Here is a 25,978-nt window from a genome sequence, read left to right as displayed (position 1 = left end):
GAGCGGAGACAAAGGAGGATTCATGTCCAAAGGTAGGGCCTCTGGCCCGGCCATCGGCGCCCGCCCGCCGGGAAGAGGTTAGGGCCCCCGAAGCCCGGCTGGAGGTGCTACCAGGGGGAGGGGGCCTGCGCCAGGGGCCCACGCGCGGTGACATATGCACCGGCACACGCACACACAGTGCACACACCCCAAGATACACACTCCCGGAGAATCCACCCACGGGAATGCGGGCGGCACCGAGACCCTCCGACACGCAAGTCGGGACCCAGATGCGCACAGCACGCCCCGCAGACACGCACACACATGCCCGCCACGCACAGGTATCAGGCCACCTACACCCGATGCAGACCTGTGCGCTCACACACAGGCGGCCCCTTCCCCCACACCCGCCGGGCACCAGCTGGTGGTCTCCCAGGGAACTCGCTGGCCTCCAGAGAGCTGGATGGGGGAAGGGGTGTCCCAGGGCCCTTGGCTCCTGCCAATAGGCAAGGACTAAGGTAGCCTTTGTGATTCTTTTTCTGAGAGCGGGGGCTGGAGATGGGGGGGACCGAATTTGCCTCTGAGGGTGCGGGTGCCCGTGGGGTGGGGTCTGGGGAAGATCTGAAGCTCAGGAAGGAAGGAAGAGCCTGCCCACCCCCCACCCCACTCAGCGCAGGAGGCAGGTGCTCTTCCGGAAGGTCTCCTCCCCCTGCTGCCACCTTCCCATTTGAGGGGTGGGGTCCCCATGCCAGACAAAGACAAAGCCACTCATTTGCCCGTAACAGAAACCACCAGGTCCTGGCTGGGCAGGTGCCGGAGGTGCCGTTTCTGTGGGGGACTCAGAACTGAGTCAGGTGGACAGTGCCTCTCCCGGGAGCCCTGAGCGCTGATGGGGCAGGTGGCTCCTGGCAGGGGATGCCGGCCGCACACAGATTCTCCTCCTCCCGGGGCCCTGGGAGAGCTGGGAGCCTAGGAGGGGCGCCAAGGACCATGGAGGCAGGGTGGCCTGCTTGAGCTGTGTCCTACTGTGACCCTGTGACCCTTGTTGTGGGGGAGGAAGCAGGTCTTTAACAGAGTCTACCCCCTTGCCGGTGACCCACACACAGAGCTGGCTGCTGGCTGGGTGTCAGCTGCTCTGCTAGAGGAGCTTCTGAGGGAGGAGAAAAGTGACAGCTGACTCGCAGTGAGGCATTCATTCATTCATTCATTCATTGCTGAGTGCCTGTGTTATGCTAGGGACATTGGGGCACAGCAATCAGTATTTGTCCTGCACCCTGGAGGTCTTTGTGTACTTGTCAGGAACTCTCAGCAGAGAGAGGGCCCCCGGGGGCAATGACCTTGTCTGGGGTCCCAAAGTGTCCTTGGTATTTGTCCTTGGCTGGAGGAGGCTCCCATCTGACCACATGTGAGAGGGCCTGGCGGGGTGGATGGAACGCCTGGTGCATGGGTGAGCGAATGAGATGGGTACCGAGATGGCTGAGGCCACGCAAAAGGGCGTCTGTACCCGTGGGAAAGCGGAGTCGCTCCCGAGGGGTAGCCCTTGGGCCGATGGTGAAAGGAGAGCAGGAAAGAGCCCGCGGCTGCAGTGGGCAGGGTCCTTCAGCAACGGCTGTGGCACAGTGACCGCCCAGCCTTCTCCGCACTCATGGCTGGAGGGTGTTAGCATGTAACTGATGTGCCATTGGCACGTGTTGGGGGGGCTTGCCAGCAGGTGCTCTTCACAGGGACACAGTAGGCGTGGACAGGTGCTTGCTGGGAGGAGGGAGGAGATGTCTGCTCACACACTGGATCTGCCGCGCCTGCCGTAGCCCCGAGGAGTTGCCTGGGAATCAGGGTCCGTCTTTGAGGAATAATGCCCTTTTAGGAAGGCACGTTGTCGGGCCTGGGCTGAGCAGGCCGTGGCGAGGACACCCACTTTATAAGAACATTTAGAAAAACACCCATAAATAAGTACCAGACTCACCTTCCAGGGGTGTGAAATGGGTTGTTCCCCCAGATCTCCCAGCACAGGTTGTGGAGACCAAATGGGCTCAGCTTCGAGGCACCTGGGAAATGGAAAGAGCCAGCGTGAGAGCAGCTGGGCAGGAAAAGTGGGGCATTGGCCCCAGTGAAGGGGTGCTGATTGTGAGCCACGTGTGGAGACTGGGGAGCAGGCCCGGCCTGAGATCAGCTGCTGCGGGGCTGAGCCAATCTCTCGCTGCCAGCGCCTGGCCAGCACCAGCTTCCTGGGAAGCAGGAGGGAGCACAGCCAGGCCCTGGGGAGGTCCCGGGGCTTTGTCAGAGCTGGCCGTGTCGCAGAGTGACAAGGAAAGAACACTTTCCCATTGGGAGAGAGAGTCTTGCCAAGACCCAGGGAAGGACCAGGTGGTGGGGTATGAGAGCAGACTCCTGGCTGGGTTTGGGGGTAGAGGACGGCGGAGCTCTCATCCTCTCGCCCTCTTGCCCACCGGCTGTTCCATCACCCGCCCTGTAAGCCTGAGACTGCAGGGCGGAACCATAGGATTTCGGAATGGCAGCCTGGAAGGGATGCCGGAGCGAGTGTGGCGTCCAGTAGCTGTGCAGTGTAATTAGCACCTGGATACCGCCCTTGGACACGTGCTTTCACACGCACCACTTCATCTCCCCCTCTGACAAGCCAGTGAGCTTGAAAGTGGGAGGGGCAAGAGGGGCTGGAACTGGGAGGTGCCCTGTGGGTGCGTCTAGGCATCATACCCCATGTAATGCTCACCACAGCCTTCACCATGATCCTAAGCAGTTTACACACGAGGAAGTGGGGTCCTGGGGGCAGGTGCGTCGCCCAAGCCCACAGAGCTGGTGAGTAGCAGAGCCACGATCTTCCCGCCTCACCACACACGCCCCATTTTCTGGATGGGGAAACGCGGCTGCTGTCCTGAAACCTAGCCTGGTGGACAGTGGCCCAGTGGGGAAACGCACAGGCTTCTCTTGTGTGTGGAGATGCCCAGGACCTGCCAGCCCAGCGGTCTGGGCGCCTTTCCCCACTGGAGCAGGGCTGTTCCTCAGCCTCCCCTCTCCTCTGCCACCCACCATCCCCAGAACACATGGCGCCACCTCAGACAAGTGACTGCCCTTCCCTGGGTTTCATCCTCTCCCTGCTGGTCAAAAGGGGAGACCTATTCTTCCCACAGATTCAAAGCTCTAGGGAGGGTGCCTGGGGCTCCTCAGTGCCAGACACCCTGATTGGCAGCGGTGCCTGTGGGACAGAGGGGCACGGAGGCTGGGAGACGGACTGACGCGCACTCTGCAGGGGGCTGGCCCTGTTTGCTTGTAAAGGACAAAGCAGCTGCGGGCAGTGGCAGATGTCCATTGAAGTTAGGTCCAGTGTCCTAACTGGTTTTGGCCCTTTATGTGGGGGGTGCGGGGGGCAGGACGCAGGTTGGAATAACCCCAGACATCGCTTAGACTAGGGGTCCTCCACTCGGGCCACCTGCCCCCAGGAGACATACGGCACAATGTCCTCTGGTTGTCACTACTGGGGGGCTCTTCCATCTAGTAGAGGCCAGGGATGCCACTGAACATCCCACAAGGCGCAGGACAGCCCCCCACAATAATTATTCCCCCCAAATGGTCAGTCGTGCCAAGAGGACACAGCCCTGGGTCAGACACCCAGCTGTGGTGCTTTGGCGGCGGCCCCAGCAGCTGGTTAACGGGCCTGGTCCAGGCTTCGCACCTGACTTGCTCTCTGCTCTTAAGCCAGTCCTTTCCTCCGGGCCTCAGTTTCCATGCCTGTGAAATGAGGGACCCGCAGCGGATGACATCTAAGGCCCCTTGCCGACCCCGCCCTGTATGACCCTGTGTCGGTGAGCAGCACTGCGGCTTCCGTGGCCTCAGCAGCCCACCCTCCCGCCTTGGCAGGGCTCCCAGAGACCAGGACGGACGCAGCCATGTCGGAGCTGGTGCCCGAGCCCAGGCCTAAGCCGGCAGTGCCCATGAAGCCCGTCAGCATCAACACCAACCTGCTGGGCTACATCGGCATCGACACCATCATCGAACAGATGCGGAAGAAGACCATGAAGACCGGGTTCGACTTCAACATCATGGTCGTCGGTATGGAAGGCCGCGGGGCCCCCGGAGGCCCGGGTGGGGGGTAGCACGGAGGATCTCTTTCTGTCCCAGGGATGACCTCGGCCCTGGCTTCTTGAGGATGAGCTCTTTCTAGGAGGGAAGATCTCACTGTGCTGATCACAGAGGCCTGACCCCCTCCCCTCCTTAAGGCTCGCTGATCGGGGGCTGGGAGCTGTGGGGGATGGTCAGCCGGGCCCCATCACCAGCTGGTGGACATAGGCAGCCTTTAGCCATGTCCAGCCTGCTTTCAGGTGTGTGCCTGGGGGACTCATCAGTGTCCTCCCCCACCTTCGAGAGCTGATGGAGGGTGGACTTATTTTGGGCCCTTAGTGTCACCAGGTCACAGAGTGATTTCGGTGAGGTGTTCCGTCCGTGGCTGGGCATCATCCTTCTTCCTTATGTCCCGATCCAATCAATCCAGTCCTGTCGGTTTCACTTGTAAATCTCTCTCAGGTCAGTCTACTTCCCATCTCCACTGCTGCCTCCCTGGGCGGAGCCAGCCTCTCACCTGGCCTGCCACGGCCACCTGACTCAGTGCTGCTCCTAGTGATCACGGCCCAGATGTGTGCTGGGCCAGAGTGCAGACATCTGGAAAATCGTGCTAATATAAACATCGGCTAAACTAAACGTGTACTTAGTGACATCGTTGACATACTTTCTGGTGCAAACTTCTTCTCTCAACAACCAGTAACAACTGGTTCATGGACCCTGGCTGCCAGCCACACTCTGAGGGGCATTGACCCCCTCCTGTCTCCCTTCCTGTTCAATCCATTGTCCAGCAGTATCCGAATAATTTTTCCAACTGCAAAACTCATCAGGCACCCATCAGTATGGTAAGTGTAAGGGTTTGAACTGCTAGTCTGGCCTGGTACTGCCTCTCCACACTTCTCTTACCACCTCCCTGTAGCATTCTACTCACAAGGGACAGTTCTCCTGGACGTTCTTGCCACACTCTTTCCTCAGCCTCTTTGCCCTCCAACCACACATTTTTAAAGGTCATTCTAATACCAAAATGTCTCTTTCCTACCTCGGAGCCTTTGCATATGCTGTTCCCTCTGTCTAGAAACCCCTTCCAGCTTCTCATGGGTCATTCAAAGTGACTCTTCAGCTTTTGGCTTAGTTATTGCTTCTTCTTGGAAGTCCTCCTGGATCCCAGAGAGACGGGATTGGATTCCCTTCCGTTTGCTGCTGTAACACCCTGTGGTTATCTCTTTTGTAGTGGTCATGGCAACATATTGTAATTGTCTGCTTATGTTTTGGTCTCTCTCACACTAAATGGGTCCTTGAGGGGAAGGATGATGTCTCACTTCCCACTCTGTCTCCACTTCTAGCACAGCACTCGGCGCACACGAATACTTAGTGAACAAATGACCTTAGAAAACGTCCTGACATGAATGGCGAGTACAAGACTTGTGGGCCACCTCTGTCCCAGCAGCGCCATGGCAGACACTGCTGCTGCGTCCTGGCACGCGTGCAGTCCGAGCCCAGATGTAGCCTCTTTAACAGATCGGGCTTGGTGGCTACAACCAGTGGATCAGTTGGAAGGAGAACTGCAGCTTATTTGCCATCCCTGGTCTCATGCAGTCCCTTCCCTCCCATCACATTCTCAGTAAAGAAACTAGAGGGCCAAACATGGCCATTCCTAGGCGCCCGGGAAACAGAACAGCTGGGTCTAGAACTCAGGCCTTTGCCCCTGACCTAGCACGGAACACTGACTCCTGTCCGCATGACTCTTCTGGAAGCCCTTTAAGATGCAGATTCTGAAAATATAAGGGCTGGGGGGGCGGGCGGGAGGGGCAGCTGGGCTCCTGCGTTTCCTCCCAGCGTCCAGGCGATGCCCAGGCCGCTCATCGGGGCCAAGGCTTGCTGTATCCTTGTGCACGTTAGAATTTGAGAAGCAGCTCGGACCACAGGCATAAAAGGTTTCAGTGCCTTTTCGTTGTGGGGCACCTTTTCATTAACACCCTGGATCGAAATCTGTAGACCTCTGCATGTAAAACGGCCTAAAAGGGCGCCATGGTGAAGGAAGCAGAGGTGAGACCTAGCACGGAACACTGACTCCTGTCCGCATGACTCTTCTGGAAGCCCTTTAAGATGCAGATTCTGAAAATATAAGGGCTGGGGGGGCGGGCGGGAGGGGCAGCTGGGCTCCTGCGTTTCCTCCCAGCGTCCAGGCGATGCCCAGGCCGCTCATCGGGGCCAAGGCTTGCTGTATCCTTGTGCACGTTAGAATTTGAGAAGCACTGCTCGGACCAGGCATAAAAGGTTTCAGTGCCTTTTCGTTGTGGGGCACCTTTTCATTAACACCCTGGATCGAAATCTGTAGACCTCTGCATGTAAAACGGCCTAAAAGGGCGCCATGGTGAAGGAAGCAGAGGTGAGGGGCGGGCCCTGCCCACTCAGCTTCTTCCTCCTCCCGCAGGGTCCCCCAGGCATTTATCTCCACAAGGTGCTCACCGCAGCGGGAGGGTGAAGAGTGGCTATGGGCCAAGAGGCTCCTGGGGCTCCAGGCCCTGTCTTGCACTTATGAGTTAGGTTGCCTCGCACATCTTTTACGTTAGGTGGGGCTCGGTCTCTCCAGGACCCCTTGGCGGGGATCAAAGGGAGCTCTGCTGTGGGATTCGCGGGGCTGAAGGAAGGCCCTGTTGAAAGTGCGCACGCACGGAGGCTGTGTCTGTGTCGGTGCCAAGCAATTCCGCCATGATTTTCTGTATTAAAGGGAAGACTAGAAACTTAAGCAAAAACACACCCAGATGCAGAGGTGGGCCCATTTGCTGAAGGTCCTGGGGCTCCAGGCAGGAGTGTGTGGTCTCTAACAGGTTGGCCCCAGTCCTTCTCCCACACACAGGAAACCATCCTGTTCTCCCCCCTCTCCCACCCAGAGTCTGCAATCCCCGCTCAGCCCCTCCCTCCCGTCAAACAGGACGTGGCCAGCTCCAGAATTCTGCAAGGCCTGGGAGAGATCATCGGGCTCAGGACGGGCCATGGGGCCCTGCCTTCTCATCCCCCTGTCTTGCTCAGGTCAGAGTGGACTGGGCAAGTCAACGCTGGTCAACACGCTCTTCAAATCCCAAGTGAGCCGCAAGGCCTCCAGCTGGAACCGCGAGGAGAAGATCCCCAAGACCGTGGAGATCAAGGCCATTGGGCACGGTGAGGGCCCGGCGGGGCCCCGGGCACTGGCCAGAGGGCCTCTGCCAGGAAGGCGGGCGAATGGGGCTTAGTGGGGAGTGACTCGAAGGAAAGGCAACCTCAATACAGAATAGAATTAAGCCCTAAACTCTATGGAGCCAACTCCTCAGAATGCAAGGCCAGAGGGGGGAGGAGGAGGGGTTAGAAGGGAAGCAATGGGGTTCAGGCTGGACGCTAAGGCTGGCGTGGGAGGTGGGCAGGCAGAAGGAAGTAGGGAGGCCATTCCAGGTGCAGGGAACAGCATGAGCGAAGGTGTGGAGGTGCAGAAGTCGCCGAACTTGACTCTGCCCATAGTTGGTCATGAGAAGGAAGGAACCTGGGCCTCCCTGGCTGGGGGGCGGCAGGGCGCCTGCGCCAGCTGGAGGAGTCACCCCCTGGTGCCTTTCCCGCTCACCCCCCAGTGATAGAGGAGGGCGGCGTCAAAATGAAGCTGACCGTCATCGACACGCCTGGCTTTGGAGACCAGATCAACAATGAAAACTGGTACGTGTCTGCCTGGGAGCTCTCTGCCCTAAAGACCACAGGGAGGCGCTGGGTGTGGTGCAGGTGCATCTACTTGAGAACCACCTGTGCCCTCCACGCTGAGGGCTGTGTCTGCCTGAAGGATGGGAGAGGGGTTTGAAGGAGGCGAGGGAAGCAGTCCAGAGGGGGGCTGGGCGGGGGGGTGGAGGGGACAGTGCAGAGGGAATTTTGGCAGAGGGATGCCCTGGAGGTGGCCGTGGGGCCGGGCAGACGGAACAAGGGGACCTGGGGGCAAACCCAGGCTGCACGGAGGCCGCAGGCTGCTTGGCCTGGTCAGGGGAGGGTGAGTGAGAATCAGGAAGAGGGGGAGTGGCCATGAGGAGAGAGCCTCTGGGATCCACAGAGCAAAGCTGCAGTCCGCGAGCCACCAAGATGGAAGGTTCTAGGCAGAAGTTTGCTTTCAGAGAGGGACGGAGACCACAGAGCTTCTGTGAGGAAGCCGGGCTCTGCCGCTGACAGGCAGGGCCACCGAACAAGGCAGCTTATGACGACCTTAGAGAAGTGACGGGGGCCCTCTGCTCTGGTTGTACGCATGCTCCTTAATGCAGAGAAGTAATCATGACAAGGACCGTGATCATGACAGTGAGTTGTCGCCATGACCGAGTACTTCTGCGTGCCACGGCTACGTTCCTCACTGAACATCCTTTCTTCTTGATCCTGTGTGCACCCCTCCGGTCACTACTATTACTCGGGAGAAATACTCATGAGAAAACAGCCCAGAAAGGGGCAGAGCCCTCTCCAGAGCCCCCACTGGGAAGGAAGGGAGCTGGGGACAGTGTGGGATGCTTTCTGGGGTGCGGCGGGGTCTGCAGGCTCCACAGCTGGGGCGAGGGCCAGGTCCCCGGGGGAGACCAGCCTTGCTAAGAAGGAAAGCCCTCTGTGGGGGCCGAGGGAGAATGGTCAGCAGGCACCCCCCCCCCCCACCCCCTGCGAAAGGGGAAGTAGGAAATGAGCTGGTGTGAGGTCCGTGCCTTCGATGAGCTCCTCTGGGACATGCATCTGCTGCTTCCCACCCGCAGCTGGGAGCCCATTGAGAAGTACATCAACGAGCAGTACGAGAAGTTCCTGAAGGAGGAGGTGAACATCGCCAGGAAGAAGCGCATCCCGGACACGCGTGTCCACTGCTGCCTCTACTTCATCTCCCCCACGGGACACTCGTATGTACCTGCCCCACCCCCACGCGGGGCCTGGCTCTGGTTGGCACCATCTGTGCCTATTCTGTAATCGATAATCAATACCTGGACTCAGCCGGGGAGGGCCAGATGGGCCCCATATAGTCATGGCCCTGTGATTCCCCACACTTTCCCCACGCGCGTTTGGCTCCCTTGCCAGGAGAGTAAAGCTGGCCAGCATCAGCCCCCACGCTGCCCGCTGGTATTCTGGCACCATGGCACGATTATGCCTGTGGAGAGAAGTTGGTGTATGTGAGCAAATGTCTCGTGCGTGTGTGTGTGTGTGTGTGTGTGTGTGTGTGTGTATGTGGTTGTTGTTGTTAATCCTCACCCGAGGATATTTTCCCATTGATTTTTAGAGAGAGTGGGAGAGAGGGAGGGGATCAGAGAGACAGAGAGAGAGAGAGGTTTTTGAAACATCAATGTGAAAGGAAAACATCAATTGGTTGCCTCCCACACATGCCCCCAAACAGGCCAGGGCTCAAAACTGCAACCTGGGCCCTAGCTGGTTGGGCTCAGTGGATAGAGCATCAGCCTGTGGACAGAAGGGTCCTGGATTTGATTCCAGTCAAGGGCACATGCCCAGGTTGCAGGCTCCATCCCCAGTGGGGGGCGTGCAGGAGGCAGCTGATCAATGATTCTCTCTCATCATTGATGTTTTTCTCTCTCTCTCCTTCTCCCTTCCTCTCTGAAAGCAATAACAATATATTTAAAAAAAAGAAAAAGAAACAAAACAAAAAAAGAAAGGAAGAAACTGCAACCTAGGGAGGTGCCCTTGGCTGGGAATCGAACCCGAGACCCTTCGGTGCATGGGCTGATGCTCTAACCGCTAAGCACATTGCCCAGGGCAGAGAACTCCTTATTTATTCAGTAGATGACTGCTTTGCACAAGGCTGGGGTTTGAAGTGGGGGGCGGGGGGCAGGGCTACTGGATTGGGGCTGGTGTTTTGGGTGGGGCATGGGGTCCAGATGTAGGCATTTGGCGGGTGTCTAGAAATGAGGCTGGCAACAAGCAGGGCATGCTGGGAACTCTGGCAGAGGATGGAGGACTCACGTGGGCAAGCAGACAACCTTCCCGTTGGGGGAGGCCCCATAACATTACTAAGCCCAGCCGCTGGGCCGGGGTTCATTCTGGAGAGGTTGCCCGAGCAAGGCAGGCCCCCAATTTGGAGGCACAGGGTACTCAGCGGGTCCCCTGATGGGGCCCAGGAATGCAATGAAGTGCTTAGCTTTATCCTGCCCTACAACCTGGGCTCAAGGTCTGCAAGGCAGCAGACAGCCTGACCCAGTAAGCCCCCTGGACTATAAACTGGGGCCAGATGGGGACCCTGGGGTCTGGGGAGAGCTGGGTACTTAGCCAGGGGAGGGGCAGGGCCCCGTTGGCTGCCTGCAGGACGAAGTGGGGCTGAGAGGAGGCCCATAGGAACAAGATACACACAAATAACCGTGACACAAGGGCCTACGGGTGACTCCATAGCTGCTCCAGGTCAGAGAAGATGCCACGGCGGGTGGTTGAGGGGCTTTGGGAGGGGCAGGACGTGAAGAGCAGGGCAGATGGTGGGCCGTGTGTGGACGGAGTCAGGCTTGTTCTGCAGATGGTGAGACAGTGGTTGTGTGTGTGGGGGAGAGAGCAGCATCTTGGCCTCAGCCAGGTTCCTAGTCCTCCTGTCCGTCCTGTGGCTGAGTGGGGGAGGACAAGGTGGCCCTGACACCCCGCCTTATCTGGCCCCAGCCTGCGACCCCTTGACCTGGAGTTCATGAAACACCTCAGCAAAGTGGTGAACATCATCCCCGTCATAGCCAAGGCTGACACCATGACGCTGGAGGAGAAGTCCGAATTCAAGCAGAGGGTGAGACGGCCCCTCCTCCTTCCCCCCTCCTCCACCCCCCAAGCCTTCCCCTCCTCTGGGCCAAGCCTCTCCTCTCCTCCACTATTACATCCCCTCCCCCCACCTTCCCACCTAGCTCCTACCGAACCATTGAAGAGACTGGACCGACAGTATCTGGGGACCACGGTGAAGAGAAGTTAGTGCATCTTCCAGCTGCCTCCTTCCCACCCTCCAGCTTACCCCTACAGACCACTGAATACATAACTCACACCAACCTGAGCACCCACTTTTCAATGTTAGGTGCTTGAAGGACTGGAGTGATCATAAGGCTCTAGTCCTCGTGGTGTCTCCTATACACTCCTATACGCGAAGCATCCAGGTGGGGATGGGGATGGGGGTAGGGGTGGGAGTCAGGGAGGCGAGAGAAGTATAGACAAGTTGCTGCCTCCAAGTAGGCTACTGAGGAGGTCCTGGAGAGCTTCCTGGTGGAGGGGAGCTTTGAAAGAGGGCAAACAGAGAGGCTTGGGGTGGGGACTCACCTCTTCCCTGCAGACAGGAATATAACACATAGTGGCATGAGCGCTGCATGTGAAATCTGTACTCAGCGGTGATGCTTATCAAAATCCGAACCTCACAGACCCTGCGATGAGCAAGCTGCACCCCCAGACTATTCCGCATCTCAGGCTGAGCTCTGGTGATTGTACGCCTGGGGTTCACACTTATTCAGGATCATCCTGCTGCCCCGGGCCTTTGAGTCCAGAGACGTGTGGATTCTCAAGGCTGCGTTCATCCCTCTGACTTCAGTGTGTGTGCGCGCATGCACGCATTCTCACACACACACACACACACACACACACACACCTCCCATTATCCTGGCACGTGGCTACCTTGCTTCTCTTCCTCACCTCTAGGTTCGAAAGGAGCTTGAAGTACATGGCATTGAGTTCTACCCACAGAAGGAATTTGATGAAGATTTGGAGGACAAGACGGAGAATGACAAAATCCGGGTGGGTGCCTGGGCTCCGCTCGCACATGCCCCCTGGGTACCTGCGGGATGTGTATCACGTGCTGCTTCTGGCTTCTCCCACCCACTTTCCCCTTCCATTCTCCCTGCCCCACCCTGCCTGACCCCGACCAGCAGTGACAGGGAGGGGATGAGGACTAGGAGCCTCGGCCGGGACGGTGTGCCCTGCACCCATAGCCGCTGTTCCCGTCATCCCCAGACCACACAGCAGCCGCTCCCTTCCACGGGGCTCAGCAAAACAGAGCCCTGCCTCAGTTTCCCCTCTATAAGTGCAGAGGTCAGGCCAACTGAGTGGCTGATAGGTGTTTTTCCCCCTGAAAGAACCCTTTAAAGAAATTAAATGCCAGAGCTCCAATATACAAAACCTAAAGCCAGAGCTGCTTTGCTAAGTGATGTCGGCACAGAGCCTTCTCAGCCCGCCCCCAGGTGTCTCCTGGGAAGCCTAGGGCTGCAGGGAACCTGCTTACAAAGCACCAGTCCAGGTGATTTCTAAGGTCTCTCAGTTCGAACCCTCTGCAATCTGGGACTCTGCCTCGGAATCCTGGGGTCTAGTCTGGCCTTTTCTACTAACCCACGGTCACCCGGGACAAACCACTCCCTGGTGCTGGTCTTGGGTCTCCTCCTCTGGCAGGTGTGGGCAAGCTACTGCAATCCCCTTGTCTGACGCCGGAAGACAGGCAGTTGGTCAGTTCATTGATGAAATCACTTAAAAGAGGCACACAACTCCTGTGTTTAAGTAGTTATTTTACTAAATTATTAAGTAAACATTCTCCTCTTCTTGGGGACTAAGTTTACTGTCAGTGCAGAAGCAACTCACCTTTATCAAACTTTTCTGAAACATTCAACTTAATTTTCAGAGAAACAGTTCTCTACGCACATCTACCCTCAGCTTATATAATAGTTCATTGATTCAATCATGACAACGCGCACACAGCAGGCATCTGCATTTGGGAGCAAACAGCTGCATCTTGGTGAGCGCGCAGCCCCCGTAGCAGAGCAGAGGGGCCTACACACCAGAAGGTGGCCTCCCGGCGGACCTGGGCCTCTGCCCGTGGGTTTCATGGGAGGCCGTGTAAAAGCATGTTTCTCTGGCCGTCTCCTGGGTGGGTGTCGTTTAAGAGAGGTCTGTCCATCCTAGCTAGCTCACAGAGTTGTTCCGGGTCAAACCAAATGTGGACAGGGCTCTGAAAAGTCCCAAGCGTTCTCCCGTTGAAGGAAACGACTTACTGAGGCTGACCTGTGAGGCCGGTACAGTTAGGGTTGGATCCCGGACTTGGGACTCCCAGTCCATGCCCTTTAAAAAAAAGAAAGAAAGAAAGAAAGGCCGAAACCGGTTTGGCTCAGTGGATAGAGCGTCGGCTTGTGGACTGAAAGGTCCCAGGTTCAATTCCAGTCAAGGGCATGTACCTGGGTTGTGGGCACATCCCTAGTAGGAGGTGTGCAGGAGGCAGCTGGTCGATGTTTCTCTCTCATCGATGTTTCTGACTTTCTATCTCTCTCCCTTCCTCACTGTAAAAAAATCAATAAAATATATTAAAAAGAAAGAAAGAGAAAAAAAAGGCCTGGTCGGTGTGGCTCAGTTGGCTGAGCATCATCCTGTGCACCGAAAGGTTGCCGGTTCAATTCCTGGTCAGGGCACATGCCTGGGTTACAGGCTCAATCCCCAGTCAGGGTGCGTGCAGGAAGCAACTAATGGAAGTTTCTCTCTCACATTGATGTTGCTCACTTTCCCTTCCTCTCTCTCTAAAATCAATAAAAAATGTATTTTAAAAATGTAATTTTTATTGATTTCAGAGAGGAAGGGAGAGGGGAGATAGAAACATCAATGATGAGAAAGAATCCCCTATTGCGGATCAAGCCCACAACCCAGGCAAGTTCCCTGACCAGGAATCGAACCCTGACCTCCTGGTTCCTAAGTCGATGCTCAACCACTGGGCCACACTGGCTGGGCTCCAGTGCTCTTTTGAAATGACAAGAGCCTTGCCCTTGCCATCAGTGGGGTCACTGAATGAACCTCAGAAGTGTGCAATTCAGGGTTGGGGGCCGGATGCCATCCTGCCCTCGGAGGCCCAGATGGCAGAGGATGACGTGCGCATGCGTCTGGTTTGTCAGCAGGAGAGCATGCCCTTTGCCGTGGTGGGAAGTGACAAGGAATACCAAGTGAATGGCAAGCGGGTCCTCGGCCGGAAAACCCCCTGGGGCATCATTGAAGGTAACCCAGTGCATCTTTTGGAAGAACAAGCTGCTGGCCAATTATGCTGATTTATTATGCGTGTCTAGGTCAAGGCACCGCTAGGATGTAAGATAGAAAAAGAATGCCAGGCAGACCCTGCCGTAAGGAGCTTACAGTCTAGTTGAGAAATGAGACTCCCAAGGCCGGAAGCAATAAAAGACTGATTTAGCACCTGTCTGGGAGGCACCGACTCAGATGTCAAGGGTCTTCGGACCGTGGGGAGATTAATAAGGACTGGACACGCCAGAGAAAGGCTTTCCCATGAAAGCTGATGTGACCTGACAGATTGCTGAAGGGTTGTGCAGATGTTGCCATTTTCGTTTTATTATGAATGGATGTGACCTTGAGAAGGTCGTAACGATTCTGAAAGTTTGTGGTGAAAGTTTTCAAAGAATTGCTTCAGTGATCTCATTCAGTATGATAACCCTCTAAGGCAGCGGTTCTCAACCTATAGGTTGCCAACCTATGGGCTGTGACCCCTTTGGGGGTTGAACGACCCTTTCACAGGGGTCGCCTAAGACCATCGGGAAACACATATATAATTACATATTGTTTTTGTGATTAATCACTATGCTTTAATTATGTTCAATTTGTAACAATGAAAATACATCCTGCATATCAGATATTTACATGACGATTCATCACAGTAGCAACATGACAGTGATGAAGTAGCAACAAAAATAATTTTATGGTTGAGGGTCACCACAACATGAGGAACTGTATTAAAGGGTCGCAGCATTAGGAAGGTTGAGAACCACTGCCTAAGGGGAGCAGGGTAGGTGTGACTTTTCAGAGCATCAGCTGATGAAGCTCTTGAATCTCAGACAGGTTAAATGTCTTGCCCAAATCACATGACTTGTTAGTGGTGAAACTGGGATTTCAGACCTGGACATGTTGATTCCAAAACCAAGTTCATCCCATTGTATCATGTTGTCTCTCATTTCCCTATGACTTTTTGTTGAAAATTCTTTTTCATTTTCTTTTTTGGTTTGTTTTTATTGAATTTATTGGGGTGACATTGATTAGTAAAATTAAATAGATTTCAGGGGTACAATTCCATATACATCCTCTGTATATTTTTAATAGCATTTTTCATTATCTGCCTTGAATTGGAACTATTTATGAGAATGCCTGTTTTACCCATTAGATTGTGAGACCAGAGGGTTCATGTCTTTATTTTAATTTCTAAGAGAGAGAGAGAGAGAGAGAGAGAGAGACATCAATGTGAGAGAGAAACATCGATTGGCTGCCTCCTGTACGCACCCTGACCAGGGATGGAACCTGCAACCTAGGCATGTGCCCTGATTGGGAATTGAACCCGAAACCCTCTGGTGCATAGGTGATGTTCCAACCAACTGAGCCACACCAGCCAGGGCAGGGTACATGTCTTAATCCTCTTCTGCTCCCACAATCGTTGACAAATGATTTGCAAATCCTAGGCACTCCTTTTATGTTGAACTAGATTTATCATGTAGCGCACGACCTTTTTTAAGATGGCTTGGTTGTTATTTTCTGTGTGTCACTGTCCTCCAGTCTGATTATAAGCTCCTTACGGATAGGAACAATATCTTTTCTTAGACTCCCTGTGTATTTGTTTTCTTTCCTATGAAGTGGGGCATGTAATAGTCCCTGCCAGTGTTATTCCACAGAGTCCAGAACAGTATTGTGCCTTGTAGCTGCGTAATAAATGTTTGTTCCATGAGTGAAATCGAGCGCACTGAAGTGCCAAGACAGGCCGACCTCTGACGGCTGGTCGCTGTCCTTGGCTCTCTCCTAACTGCCTCCATGTCCTGAACAGAAGCGCACCTGCTGGGTTGCTGCGTCAGTGAAATGACCACCTGTTTTGCTTTGTTTCCTTTTGTTCTGTTCACAGTGGAAAACCTCCACCACTGTGAGTTTGCCCTGCTTCGAGACTTTGTCATCAGGTAAGATGAACCCCTGCCCTCGATGGCAGACTTAATGATTTCGGGTCAGAAGGCCATCTGTTCAGACCCAGGGCCTCAGTCTCCAGTTCTCTCTGATGGGCCATCTGCCCCGCTTCCAGGTCCCCTCCTGAAGCACAAGGGGCGGAAGAGGCAGCGCTGACTCTCCGAGTCAGTCCCAGCGGGTCCAGGCCATGGAAGGGAAGTGTTCACCCTGGGTGGGGGGTCACCTCTTTGTCCTCCCACCCCTAATTGCGCCTCTCTCTCTCTCCTCACCTGTGTCCCTCAGGACTCACCTCCAGGACCTCAAGGAAGTGACACACAACATCCACTATGAGACCTACAGGGCCAAGCGGCTCAATGACAACGGAGGCCTCCCTCCGGTGAGCGTGGACACAGAGGGAAGCCACGACAGTAACCCATGACGCCCTTTCTCTACATCATCACACATCCCCACTTCTCCACACACATCCCCAGTACCACCTCCAGCCACCTTCCTTTCCACTCTGTCCCACAGGCCTGTCTGGTATTCATGGAGCATCTTGTCTACAGTGTGTGTGCATGTGTGTGTGTGTGTGTGTGTGTGTGTGTGTGTGTGTGTGTGTGTGTGAAAGAGAGTGGGAGTCTGTGTGTGCCTGTGTGCCTGTTCAGGGGTGAGGTATTTTCACTGCCCTCCCTGGAAAGTCCCTTGTAAGTTTGGTTTCTTCATGGCTGTCCATTATCTGTCTCCTTTCCTTGTGTCCCAGAACCAAGCCGTGTGCCTCACTCAAGAGGCCTGGGGAGGTTTCACTTAAAAATGAGGGCGCAGGTGAGCCACAGGTAACTCTTTCTTATCTCTGAACCTGCCCGCACTCTGGGTCTGCAGAGATTGTCCGAGGACAGGCAGCAGAGCTAGGCCTGGGAGGGGGCGAGGAGCTTGGACTTACCCCTGCCTGGAAGCCAGATGGTTTGGGGCAAGGCCAGGACTTCCTGGGAAAAAGGAAGGTCAGGGGCCAGCAGAGAAGTAGGCCAAGCTGGGCGCCTGCAAGAATTAGTGCCTAGAAGTGGAGACGAGAACTCCACCCTTTGGTCTGTGTTGCATTCACTGTCCAAGAGCTACTGCCTGTCCCTGTCGCAGCCTGCTGTTTCCAACACGTCACACTCGCCTCAGCTCCCACATTCTCTCCTTGTCTCCCTTTCCCTCATTTCTTCATCCTGCTTCTCCCTCACTTCTGTAAGTTCCTTGTAGACTAATCCACTTTAGCTACATTTCTATATTTAGAATTTATGCCCAGTCTACTTCCAAAAATGACTTAGGCCACCTTAAAATAAAATCACAGCTAAAAGCATGGGGCAGTTCAAACTGGGACTATGAGAACTGAGGTCCATAGACAGGAATGGGAAAGCGTGTGTGCAGGCGAGCGCCGTGTCTGGCGCTGAGTTTGTGGGCAAGCGGGGCAAAGGAGGAGGCACAGTGCGGCATGTGCTTCCCAGTGTCTGGTAAAAGAAGCATGCAGGCTGGTCAAGTGAGACACTGTTTTTAGGCATTCAATTTTAGAAGAACTGAGTCTAAAGAAGTATCAGGAACAAAATACTAGTACAATATTTGTGTTTCTTGGTAGTTTGGCTTCAGAGACAACTTTAAAATTTTATTTTATTGACTTCAGAGAGAGGAAGGGAGAGAGAAACATCAATGAGAGAGAAACATTGATTAGCTGCCTCCTGCACGATCCCTACTGGGGATCCAGCCTGCAACCTGAGTGTGTCCCGTGACCAGGAATCCAACTGTGACCTCCTGGTGCATGGGATGACGCTCAACCAACTGGGCCACACCAGCCAGCCCGGAGACAAATGTTAAATGGCACCTTCTTTCTCTCCATTAGGATTCTTCCTCCTTAAAGCTGGCTTCTCTGTTGCTTCCTTCTTTTCCTATGAACTTGACCCCCTCTTCCCTCCTCTGTTCTCACTTTTGTGCTGAAGCTGATTGCATTTTGTCTGTCTTTCTCTGCTGCTTTCCCCTGTTCCCCCTCCTGACACCTGTAGACATTCCCAGTGACACCCACAACCATACATTTAGCCTTTTCTTGTCTTTCCCTTCAGACCTGTATTTATTAATGCACATATATCCTATTTGTTTTACAAACATGTTACTCCTCCTTTAATCAGTGAGGTGGCTAAAATGTGGGGCTGGGGAAACAATATAGCCTTAGGCAAGGGAAATCACCAAGGGACAGTTTACAGTGACCTCACGCAACCTCCTGTTCCATGTCCTGGTCCAACCCTAGGTGTTTTGCAGGGCCCCTGTGAACCCCAGCATTTACAGTCCCTTTTCACTCAGGTGCTAGGAAAACACAAAGACTTAAGACCAAGAGTCAGTGCACCAGGTGAAAGAGGTGGGCGATCGGTTGCCAATGACCCCAAACCTATGGCCTCAATCTTTCCTGGAGGCTCTTTACAAATCCAACCCACATCCTCCCTTACTCACAGTTATTCCAGTGTAGGCACCTGTCAGGATAAAACAACAATAGGGTTAGAGCCCAGAGGTTGCCACATCTCAGCAAAAGAGATCCCGGGCTTATACAGGGAGCAGTCCTGTGCAGAATGTGGGACTAGACCCCTAGGCCTATCAGGGAAGGTCTAAGGGTGGCGGTTGGGCATTGAAGAGGCTGAATAGGAAATGTGGTGTGGTGCCCCTAAACCATGATCTCAGCCTCCCTGGAGACGCTGTTTTATTTGTCTGGTGTCCACACCCTCAACCGTTCTCAACCCCCTGCAGGGAGAAGGCCTCCTGGGCTCTGTCCTTCCACCCGTGCCAGCCACCCCCTGCCCCACTGCTGAATGAAGGCCATTTCAAGCGCTGCTTCTCCCTCCATTCCTCTCAGCTGTTATTGCTGCGGGGCCATGACCTTTTAAGGGCTGTGTTTGTCCCGTCCACCTCCACAGCCCTTCTCTCTCCCTGGCCCTCAGCAGGTGGGAGGGGCCAGCTGCTTTAGGACAGTCGCCTTCTCCATTTATCCAAACACCCCTCTCCTCCCAGTGGAATGGAGCCCTCGCCAGCACTGCCCTCCTCCATCGTCTGTGTCAGCTGGTCCCAGCCCATCTGTAGGGTGAAAGAACTCATCAAGAGCTTCTTCTGCCCTTGCAAACCCATACCAGCTACTTGTTACCATCTCCCAGGGACATGGCATTGCTCCCTGTCCATCTGCATGAGCTACTCTTGGCTTCCTTAAAGGGTCAAGAAAGCCATTTTTTCTGCTTTTCAGATTCATTGATGTCAGCTGTGTGAGCCCTGGTGTGGGACAAGGGTGTCTCCTTCATTGCTTAAAACTTATTTATAAGGATGGGTCACTACAGATGTGGGGGAGTAAGGGCTAGGGCCTCTCCTTTAAAAAGCACCACTTGTGGCTGGCCCAGAGTGTGGTTACACACCCTTCCCACCCCATAATCAGCCACTTAGGAAGAGTGGTTTTCCGAAGAGACATTTCTGGGTTGACTCCCTTATCCTCAACATTAAAAAACAAAGAAACTAAACACAGACAAAAAAACTCCAGATCCCCAGAAGATGTGAACTCTAGGAAGAAAAAAAGCACCCATCTGTCTACTTAGCAATAAGAAGGATCTCTTCCCACCCACATTGACTATTCCTACCCTCCCTCCCCAATTAATGTGAGTAATGAATCAGTCTGGCCACAGTTGGTCACTGTAGGCTAGTGGAAAATACCCAATGGAGGGCAAAGGCCCTTATCAGATGCATGAATGTTTGCGAATGTCGGCTGCCACTGCCCCACACACTGTGTCTTTATGGAATCTCTCCCTGCCCACCCCTCCCCTTCTCCACCTGGACACAACTTGCTCAAAGGCTGGTGACTTGTGGGCCATTCATCTACAACCGAGTCCTGATGGAGCAAGAGGCCCAAGCCTAGGGGATGCAAGAACAACCCATTTCTTAAATGTGACTAGTCCCAACCTACCTTTTGGTGACATTATGGTTAAATTTCCCAACTGAAAACAAGCCAATGACACTCAAACTGGTTGTGTAAATGTTGCTAGACTATATGTGTTGTACAACTAAACATTGCTGTTTGAACAATAACTGCCTGGCCTGTGTCTTATTTGTGCTCCTCACTCCTTGGCCAAACAGACATTACATCATCTCACCCATGTGTGGAGGGTGAGACAGGGACTGTCTTAGAAGTAGCCACAGAAATTAAAGATAGAAATCACTTTGTAAGGTCAGTTCATCTTTAGATGGACCCCAGTCATTATTCCCTGGGATTTTTGTATCTAAAATGAGTGATGAAACTCTCATACTTGATCTTGAGGGATGCATTGCATAGCTTGCTTCCTTCAATGAAAACAATTTAAATCACTAGCTTGTCTCTCTCTCTTTTTTTTAACTTAAACCCATCCTGCTTCTCTTTGAAGTTATCCTCTCCTTTGTAACCAGCAAATAACACAACTCTCACCTGTATATTATTTCTCTAAATTTGGACATGATGGACCCATACATGCGATTGTGTTTGGGATCTCAATATTCTGTGATGAACAGTGGGAGGTCAAGACTGGAGGAAGACAAGTCCAGAAGCTCTTGGGGGTCATTCAGGTAAAATGATGAGGGCCAGAACTGGAGTGCATTGCTACGCCTGGATGGGGAGAAGGGTGAAGATTGGAGTGATGGAGCAGTTTTTCCAACTTAAGCTATCACTAGAAGAAACCTAAGAGTTCTTCTAGTCCAATGCCTTCGTGCCCATATGGAAGCGTAAGTCCAGAGAGCGTAACTGTCTTGTCTGAAGTTGCACACGTAAGTACCAGTGCAAGGAGACCAGATCTCAATGACTGTTCCACTGCTGCACACGTACCGATTGTACTTCATTTATTCTCATTGTCTTGTACTTAAAAATATACATATTTCTGAAATCAGAATACCACTTACAACTGATGACATGTCAGTTTACTTGGCAACTTTTTTTCTTAGTGGTACGTTTAAAAATGGTGCATCTTATAACTGACAGAATGTTAAGTTTGATGAACTGCAGTAATCCAGATGTTCACGTCCTTTCCCTTTGAAGTTCTGTGGTGCTATCTGTGATGTTGAAAGGAAATAAGAGTATGTACAGCATTTTCGTCTTCAAGGCAATTGTGTGTGATGTATTCTGCCGGCTCTCCACGATCGCCCTCGGGGCTGGCAGGGCAGGTGCGGTGGATGGCACAGGCTCTCTCCACCTCGGGGCAGGCACGGACCCCCCTATGACTTCCGGTTCCGCAGGCCGCGTCATAAGAAACCGGCTCTGGTTCCAGGCTTTCTCTGGTGGGAAAAAGTTTCCACCTTAGAAGTGAGAGATCATTCTGGATCCTTTCTCCAAAGGGCAGAAGCTTCCTGACCCGGGCCTGGGAGGACTGAGGCAACGCCTGCTTTTTGATTTCCTGACAGGATTGGTTCAAGTTCATGCTGATGATGCAGCGGCAGGGCAGGCAGGTGAAGGTCACGAAGGCCACTCACCCCCGCTGTGCCCTGAGGGCGGAGCCAACTCCCTGGACCCGCCTTCTTCCCCGTTAGGCGGTGTGTCTCAACTCTGATTCCACCGGGGTCTCCATCACTGCGGCTCACTAGGCTGGCGGCCTAGCGGCCCGCTCACTCCTTGTCTTTGCGCCATAATCGCCACCCTCCACTTTCCAGCCCGGCCCCTGGGCTTGGTGCAGGCCCCGCCCCTTCCCATTTGCGGGGCGGCCGGAGGGCCCCCCCCAGCAAGATGGCGGTGAACCAGAGCCACACGGAAAACCGCCGCAAGGCTTACATCCCTTACGGGGAGAGGTGCCTGAGGGGAAGCCGGGTGCTGTGTGGGGGGAGGGGGCGGGGACGGACTGGGTAGAGCCGACGACTTGCGAGCTCTCAGCGAATCAGGGGCTTTCGCGCCTTTTCCGACGCTTCACGCTTAGCGCCGCCTCCGACGTTCGTGCGCGTGCGTGTCCTCACGTCCTCGCGCCTGCTCCGCGAGGTGGCGGTGGCGCAAGCGGTAGCGTGTGGCCTCGCACATGTGAAGGGCGGGAGCGCGCCTCCGGTGACTGAGGGCGGGGCGGGATTTCCTGGAGAGGGCCCGTCACCTCAGAAGAAAGGTGAGCCGCCCTGGGGCGGTGGGGAGTCCCGTGTCACCTCAGAAGAAAGGTGAGCCGCCCTGGGGCGGTGGGGAGTCCCGTGTCACCTCAGAAGAAAGGTGAGCCGCCCTGGGGCGGTGGGGAGTCCCGTGTCACCTCAGAAGAAAGGTGAGCCGCCCTGGGGCAGTGGGGAGTCGCACCGCCCCTGCGGATGGCGTGCTGCTGCTGTTGGGCGCGAGGTAGCGACCTTTGTAGGGTGACGGCCGTAGCCGCGCTCCTTCCGCCCACTCTGGGGAACTAGGCCGTGGACTTCCGGAGGCGGAAGAGGCATTGTGTGGAAAATTCTAGAAAGACTCCCAACTGTCGGGCGCGGGGGTGTGTGGGGGGGGCTCTCCTTGTCTTCAAAACTTCCCAAAGCCCCCTTCCTTTTTGGCCCAGCCAGGGAGAAGCCTGCTGTTTATGGAAAAGGCTGGGACCAAAAGAAGACGCCTAGGAAGAATGGCGCTCGCTCCCTCAGCGGGCGGGGGGCCGCTTTAGGGTTTGCACGGTCGCTTAGCTCGGTGCCTGCAGGGTTGCTGCTCCCCTTTGGCCGCGCTCAACCTGTCTGTCTGGAGGGAGTCGGTTGTTGGCCTCTCCACCTCACGCGCAACTCCGCTCCCTTAATTCCCTGCCCCCAGTTTCTCAGAGCCCTGCTTGTCGGCTGCCTGACCCCTCTTAACCACACCCCTCTCCGCCGGGGTGGCCCTCGTGTGTCCTTTGGAGTTGCCTGGCAGTGCGGCCCTGACACCAGGTGCTGTGCTCAGGTGCACTGAGCCCCTTGAATGCGGGGTCGCTCAGCTGGTTGGAGCATCGCCCCCATACGCTGAGGTTGTGGGTGCGATCCCCGGTCTGGGCACATACAAGCATCAGCCAGTGCATACCTAACTGAGTGGGACAATAAATCCATGTTTCTTTCTTTCCTTTCGCACGTGCCGGAAGCAACCAATCCCTGTTCCTCACAGCAATGTTTGTGTCACTCCCCCTCCCTTCTACTCTCTCTAAAAATCAATGGAAAAATATCCTGGGTGAGAATTAACAAAAAAAGATCTTGAAACACTATTCACCCCTTAAGAATCAGCTCGTATTTCAATCTTTCTATAAAGTCATTCCTAATTACTTCAACCAAAACTAACCTCCCCTTTCACTTAGTTGCCGTGACATTTTTGTGCCATTTATGTTGTCATATATTGCTTGTGTTAGTACCCATATTCATGTATTCAGTTGTTCATTCTCCCAGTAAATATTTAGTAGCACCCACCACTTGCTAAGCCTGCAGTGGCAAAGAAGGCAAACATTGTCCTTAGTGATCATTAGGAAAGACGTTGAACTAATCAACACATATAATCTTTACTAAGAAAAAAACCAATAGGATTCTATGGATGAACCCAAGTTTTTCAGGTTAAGAGTGAGGGGAGAACGTGAATGGAAGCGGGAGCAACATGTGAGAGGATTCTGGAGCATTCTGCATGCCTTACCTGCGTTAACATTTCCTTTAGCACAGCGCTTGATAGTTCCTGCACAAGAAGTATAAGCATTTGTGAATAAACAGAAAGAATACAAGTAGTTTTATAAGAAAAATAATCCAGCCCTGGCTGGTGTGGCTCAGTTGGTTGTGCATCATCCTAGGCACTAAAAAGTTGCTGGTTTGATTCCTGGTCAGGGCATGTAACTAAGTTGCATGTTCGATCCTTGGTAGGGGGCGTGCAGGAGGCAGCCCATGGAGGTTTTGCTCTTACATCGATGTTTCTCTCTCTCTCTCTCAGAATCAATTTTTTTAAAAATTCTTTATAAAAAGATACAAGCCCTAGCTGGTTTGGCTTAGTGGATAGAGCGTCGACCTGTGAATTGAAAGGTCCCAGGTTCGATTCCTGGCAAGGGCTTGTGGATTCGATTAAGGCACATCCCCAGTAGGGAGTGTGCAGGAGGCAGCTGATCGATGTTTCTTATCAATTAAGCTCTAGCGTGTTTAGCTCAGTGGGTAGAGTGTCGACCTGCGAACTGAAAGGTTCCAGGTTCAATTCCGGTCAAGGGCACATGCAAGGGTTGTGGGCTCGATCCCTAGTGGGGGACTTGCAAGAGGCAGCCGATCCATGATTCTCTCTCATCATGGATGTTTCTATCTCTCTCCACCTCTTCCTTCCTCTCTGAAATCAATAAAAATATATATATTTTAAAAATACTTATAAAAATATTAAAAAAATAAAAAAGATACAAGATTTCTGACTGATTTTCAATAAATACAATCGAAAAATTTAAAGAATGTTGTAATCAAGAGATAAAGATAGAGAAGAATAAATGTGAATTGTTAGGGAATAAAATAATTTAATTTTTTTTATGTCAATAAAGATAGTAGTAGCAGCAACTAACATTTATTGTTTGTCCAGGCTAGGAACTGTGCCAGGAGTTCTATGTTTGTCACCTGATGTAACTTCTAAATTGTGTGCTGTCTGCCCTTGTTTTTCTACAGTGTCTTGAATCAGTGTAATGATGTGGAGCTCTCCTTCCCAGATCAACCACCAGGATCCAATTTCTTTCATGGTACAAAGAGGGGAACGTTGCTTCTCACTTCATACCGGGTAATTTCTCTTTATACTTCAATTTTCATTAACTCTACATTGTTTTCCTTAAAATGGAAAGAGGGTAACCATTGAGTTTCAAAGTGTTGTCAAACATTTGCACTTTGAGATTTTCCTTGTTGAAGAATGATAGAAGAAAATGGGTGATGCTTTTCATCAGGCCAGGATGCCAAAGCAAACAACCTTAGACATTTTTTATGTCTCAAACTATGGACAAATTGCATTCCTTTTTCAAAGTTACTTTCCTTTCTTAGGTGATCTTTGTGACGTCACACTCAGTCAGTGATCCCATGCTTTCTTTTATGATGCCATTTGATCTGATGAGCAACTGCACCCTCGAACAGCCAGTCTTTGCCCCCATCTACATTCAAGGAACCATTCAGGCAGCTCCAGATGGTATGTGTTTACAGTCAGAGGTGTATTTTTTTTTTCTTAAAAGCTTCCAGAAGGTTTAAGATTCAGACTTGGCTCATGTTGGAATTCAAACGAAAGACAGCCACCCTGCTTCTTGGGTAATGTTTCTGTCAGTGTTTGTGTTAGTCCAGTTACCAGCTGTGCCAGCCTGCTTCTTAGTGAGTGTGTCCGTTTCTTCCCCCAGGTGGCTGGGAAGGACAGGCTACTTTTAAATTATCCTTCAGAAAAGGAGGTGCCATCACATTTTCCCAGTTGATGATGAAAGCTGCCTCTGCTGGTGAGCGATAATGATAAAACTATTAAGCACTTTGGGTTTTTGAGGCTTGTGGAATTGAAGCAAGACTGTTACCCAGTTAAGATTTTCTGGTCTCTATGAGTAGGCACTTTGTAGTTGCACATGTACTAATGTGTATACAGCAAGCATTTCCTGAGCCTACATAGTATGTGCTGAGTACAATACAATCTGCTGGGAAAACCGATTATTCAGTCCCTCCCTGTTCGGAAGGAGTTTGCAACCTAGTGGGAGCTTACCAACCAGACACCTGAATGACTAATTGCACCTCATAATCTTTTATCCATCCAAATGCTGGTCTCATATCACTGACTAGTCTCTTCACATCAGGGAGCCCTGGTTGCCTTAGCTCTTCTTCCCCTCATATGCCTTTTTGTCATCTCTTTTCTCTGGCTTTGCCTTTGTTTCTCTTGGGCTTAGTCCCCATCTTTGATGAGAGGAGGGAAGAGGTAGCACTGCCCTAATGGATGGTACCAGAGAACTCTTTCAAATTTTGAATACAAATAATTTGTATGATATAAATTTATTCAGTCTAACCTCACTCCATGCTCTTCACTCTCTCACCTTTTGTACTCCAATCCATCTGGACTTCTTTGTACCTTGATCTCTCATCTCTGAGCCTTCATGATATT

At 53.0% G+C, this 25,978-nt stretch overlaps 2 protein-coding genes across 5 annotated transcripts in view; both read left to right on the top strand.

Moving 5' to 3' along the window:
• Nucleotides 1–6: 6 nt before the first annotated feature.
• On the top strand, nt 7–20,025 carry SEPT3 (septin 3). Of its 4 annotated transcripts, none has more exons than XM_015571946.1 (11): nt 7–32; nt 3,853–4,044; nt 7,084–7,212; nt 7,653–7,734; nt 8,793–8,930; nt 10,678–10,795; nt 11,686–11,781; nt 13,914–14,010; nt 15,905–15,956; nt 16,243–16,336; nt 18,709–20,025. In XM_015571946.1, the coding sequence occupies exons 1-11, from the start codon at nt 23–25 to the stop codon at nt 18,772–18,774; spliced, it is 1,074 nt and encodes a 357-aa protein (XP_015427432.1). In that variant the 5' UTR covers nt 7–22; the 3' UTR covers nt 18,775–20,025. The 4 variants fall into 4 exon arrangements, with proteins under 4 accessions (XP_015427432.1, XP_006776017.1, XP_015427431.1 ...); XM_006775954.2 differs by having other exon boundaries at nt 13,911–14,010; XM_015571945.1 differs by lacking the exons at nt 7–32; nt 18,709–20,025 and adding exons at nt 92–320; nt 16,700–17,261 and having other exon boundaries at nt 13,911–14,010.
• A 1,657-nt stretch (nt 20,026–21,682) lies between these two features.
• WBP2NL (WBP2 N-terminal like) overlaps nt 21,683–25,978 on the top strand; it is a 13,646-nt gene continuing 9,350 nt past the window's right edge. The window contains exons 1-5 of the mRNA XM_015571912.1: nt 21,683–21,770; nt 21,870–22,095; nt 24,532–24,640; nt 24,895–25,036; nt 25,239–25,331. Coding sequence (XP_015427398.1) covers nt 21,683–21,770; nt 21,870–22,095; nt 24,532–24,640; nt 24,895–25,036; nt 25,239–25,331 — 658 coding nt within the window. The remainder of the gene's footprint in view (nt 21,771–21,869; nt 22,096–24,531; nt 24,641–24,894; nt 25,037–25,238; nt 25,332–25,978) is intronic.

Source organism: Myotis davidii, unplaced genomic scaffold (genome assembly GCF_000327345.1).
Source record: "Myotis davidii unplaced genomic scaffold, ASM32734v1 scaffold428, whole genome shotgun sequence".
NCBI classification, from domain to species: domain Eukaryota; kingdom Metazoa; phylum Chordata; class Mammalia; order Chiroptera; family Vespertilionidae; genus Myotis; species Myotis davidii.
Note: the sequence above shows the minus strand (reverse complement) of the source record. Positions and strands in the feature narration are given on the sequence as shown.

Excerpts from the sequence above, each read along its gene's own strand:
- SEPT3 (XM_006775953.2), top strand. The coding sequence starts at position 155 with ATGCACCGGCACACGCACACACAGTGCACACACCCCAAGATACACACT. Across the intron at positions 11,782-13,913 it reads CGGAGAATGACAAAATCCGG|GAGAGCATGCCCTTTGCCGT; the intron begins GTGGGTGCCTGG and ends GTTTGTCAGCAG. Across the intron at positions 15,957-16,242 it reads CTTCGAGACTTTGTCATCAG|GACTCACCTCCAGGACCTCA; the intron begins GTAAGATGAACC and ends TGTGTCCCTCAG.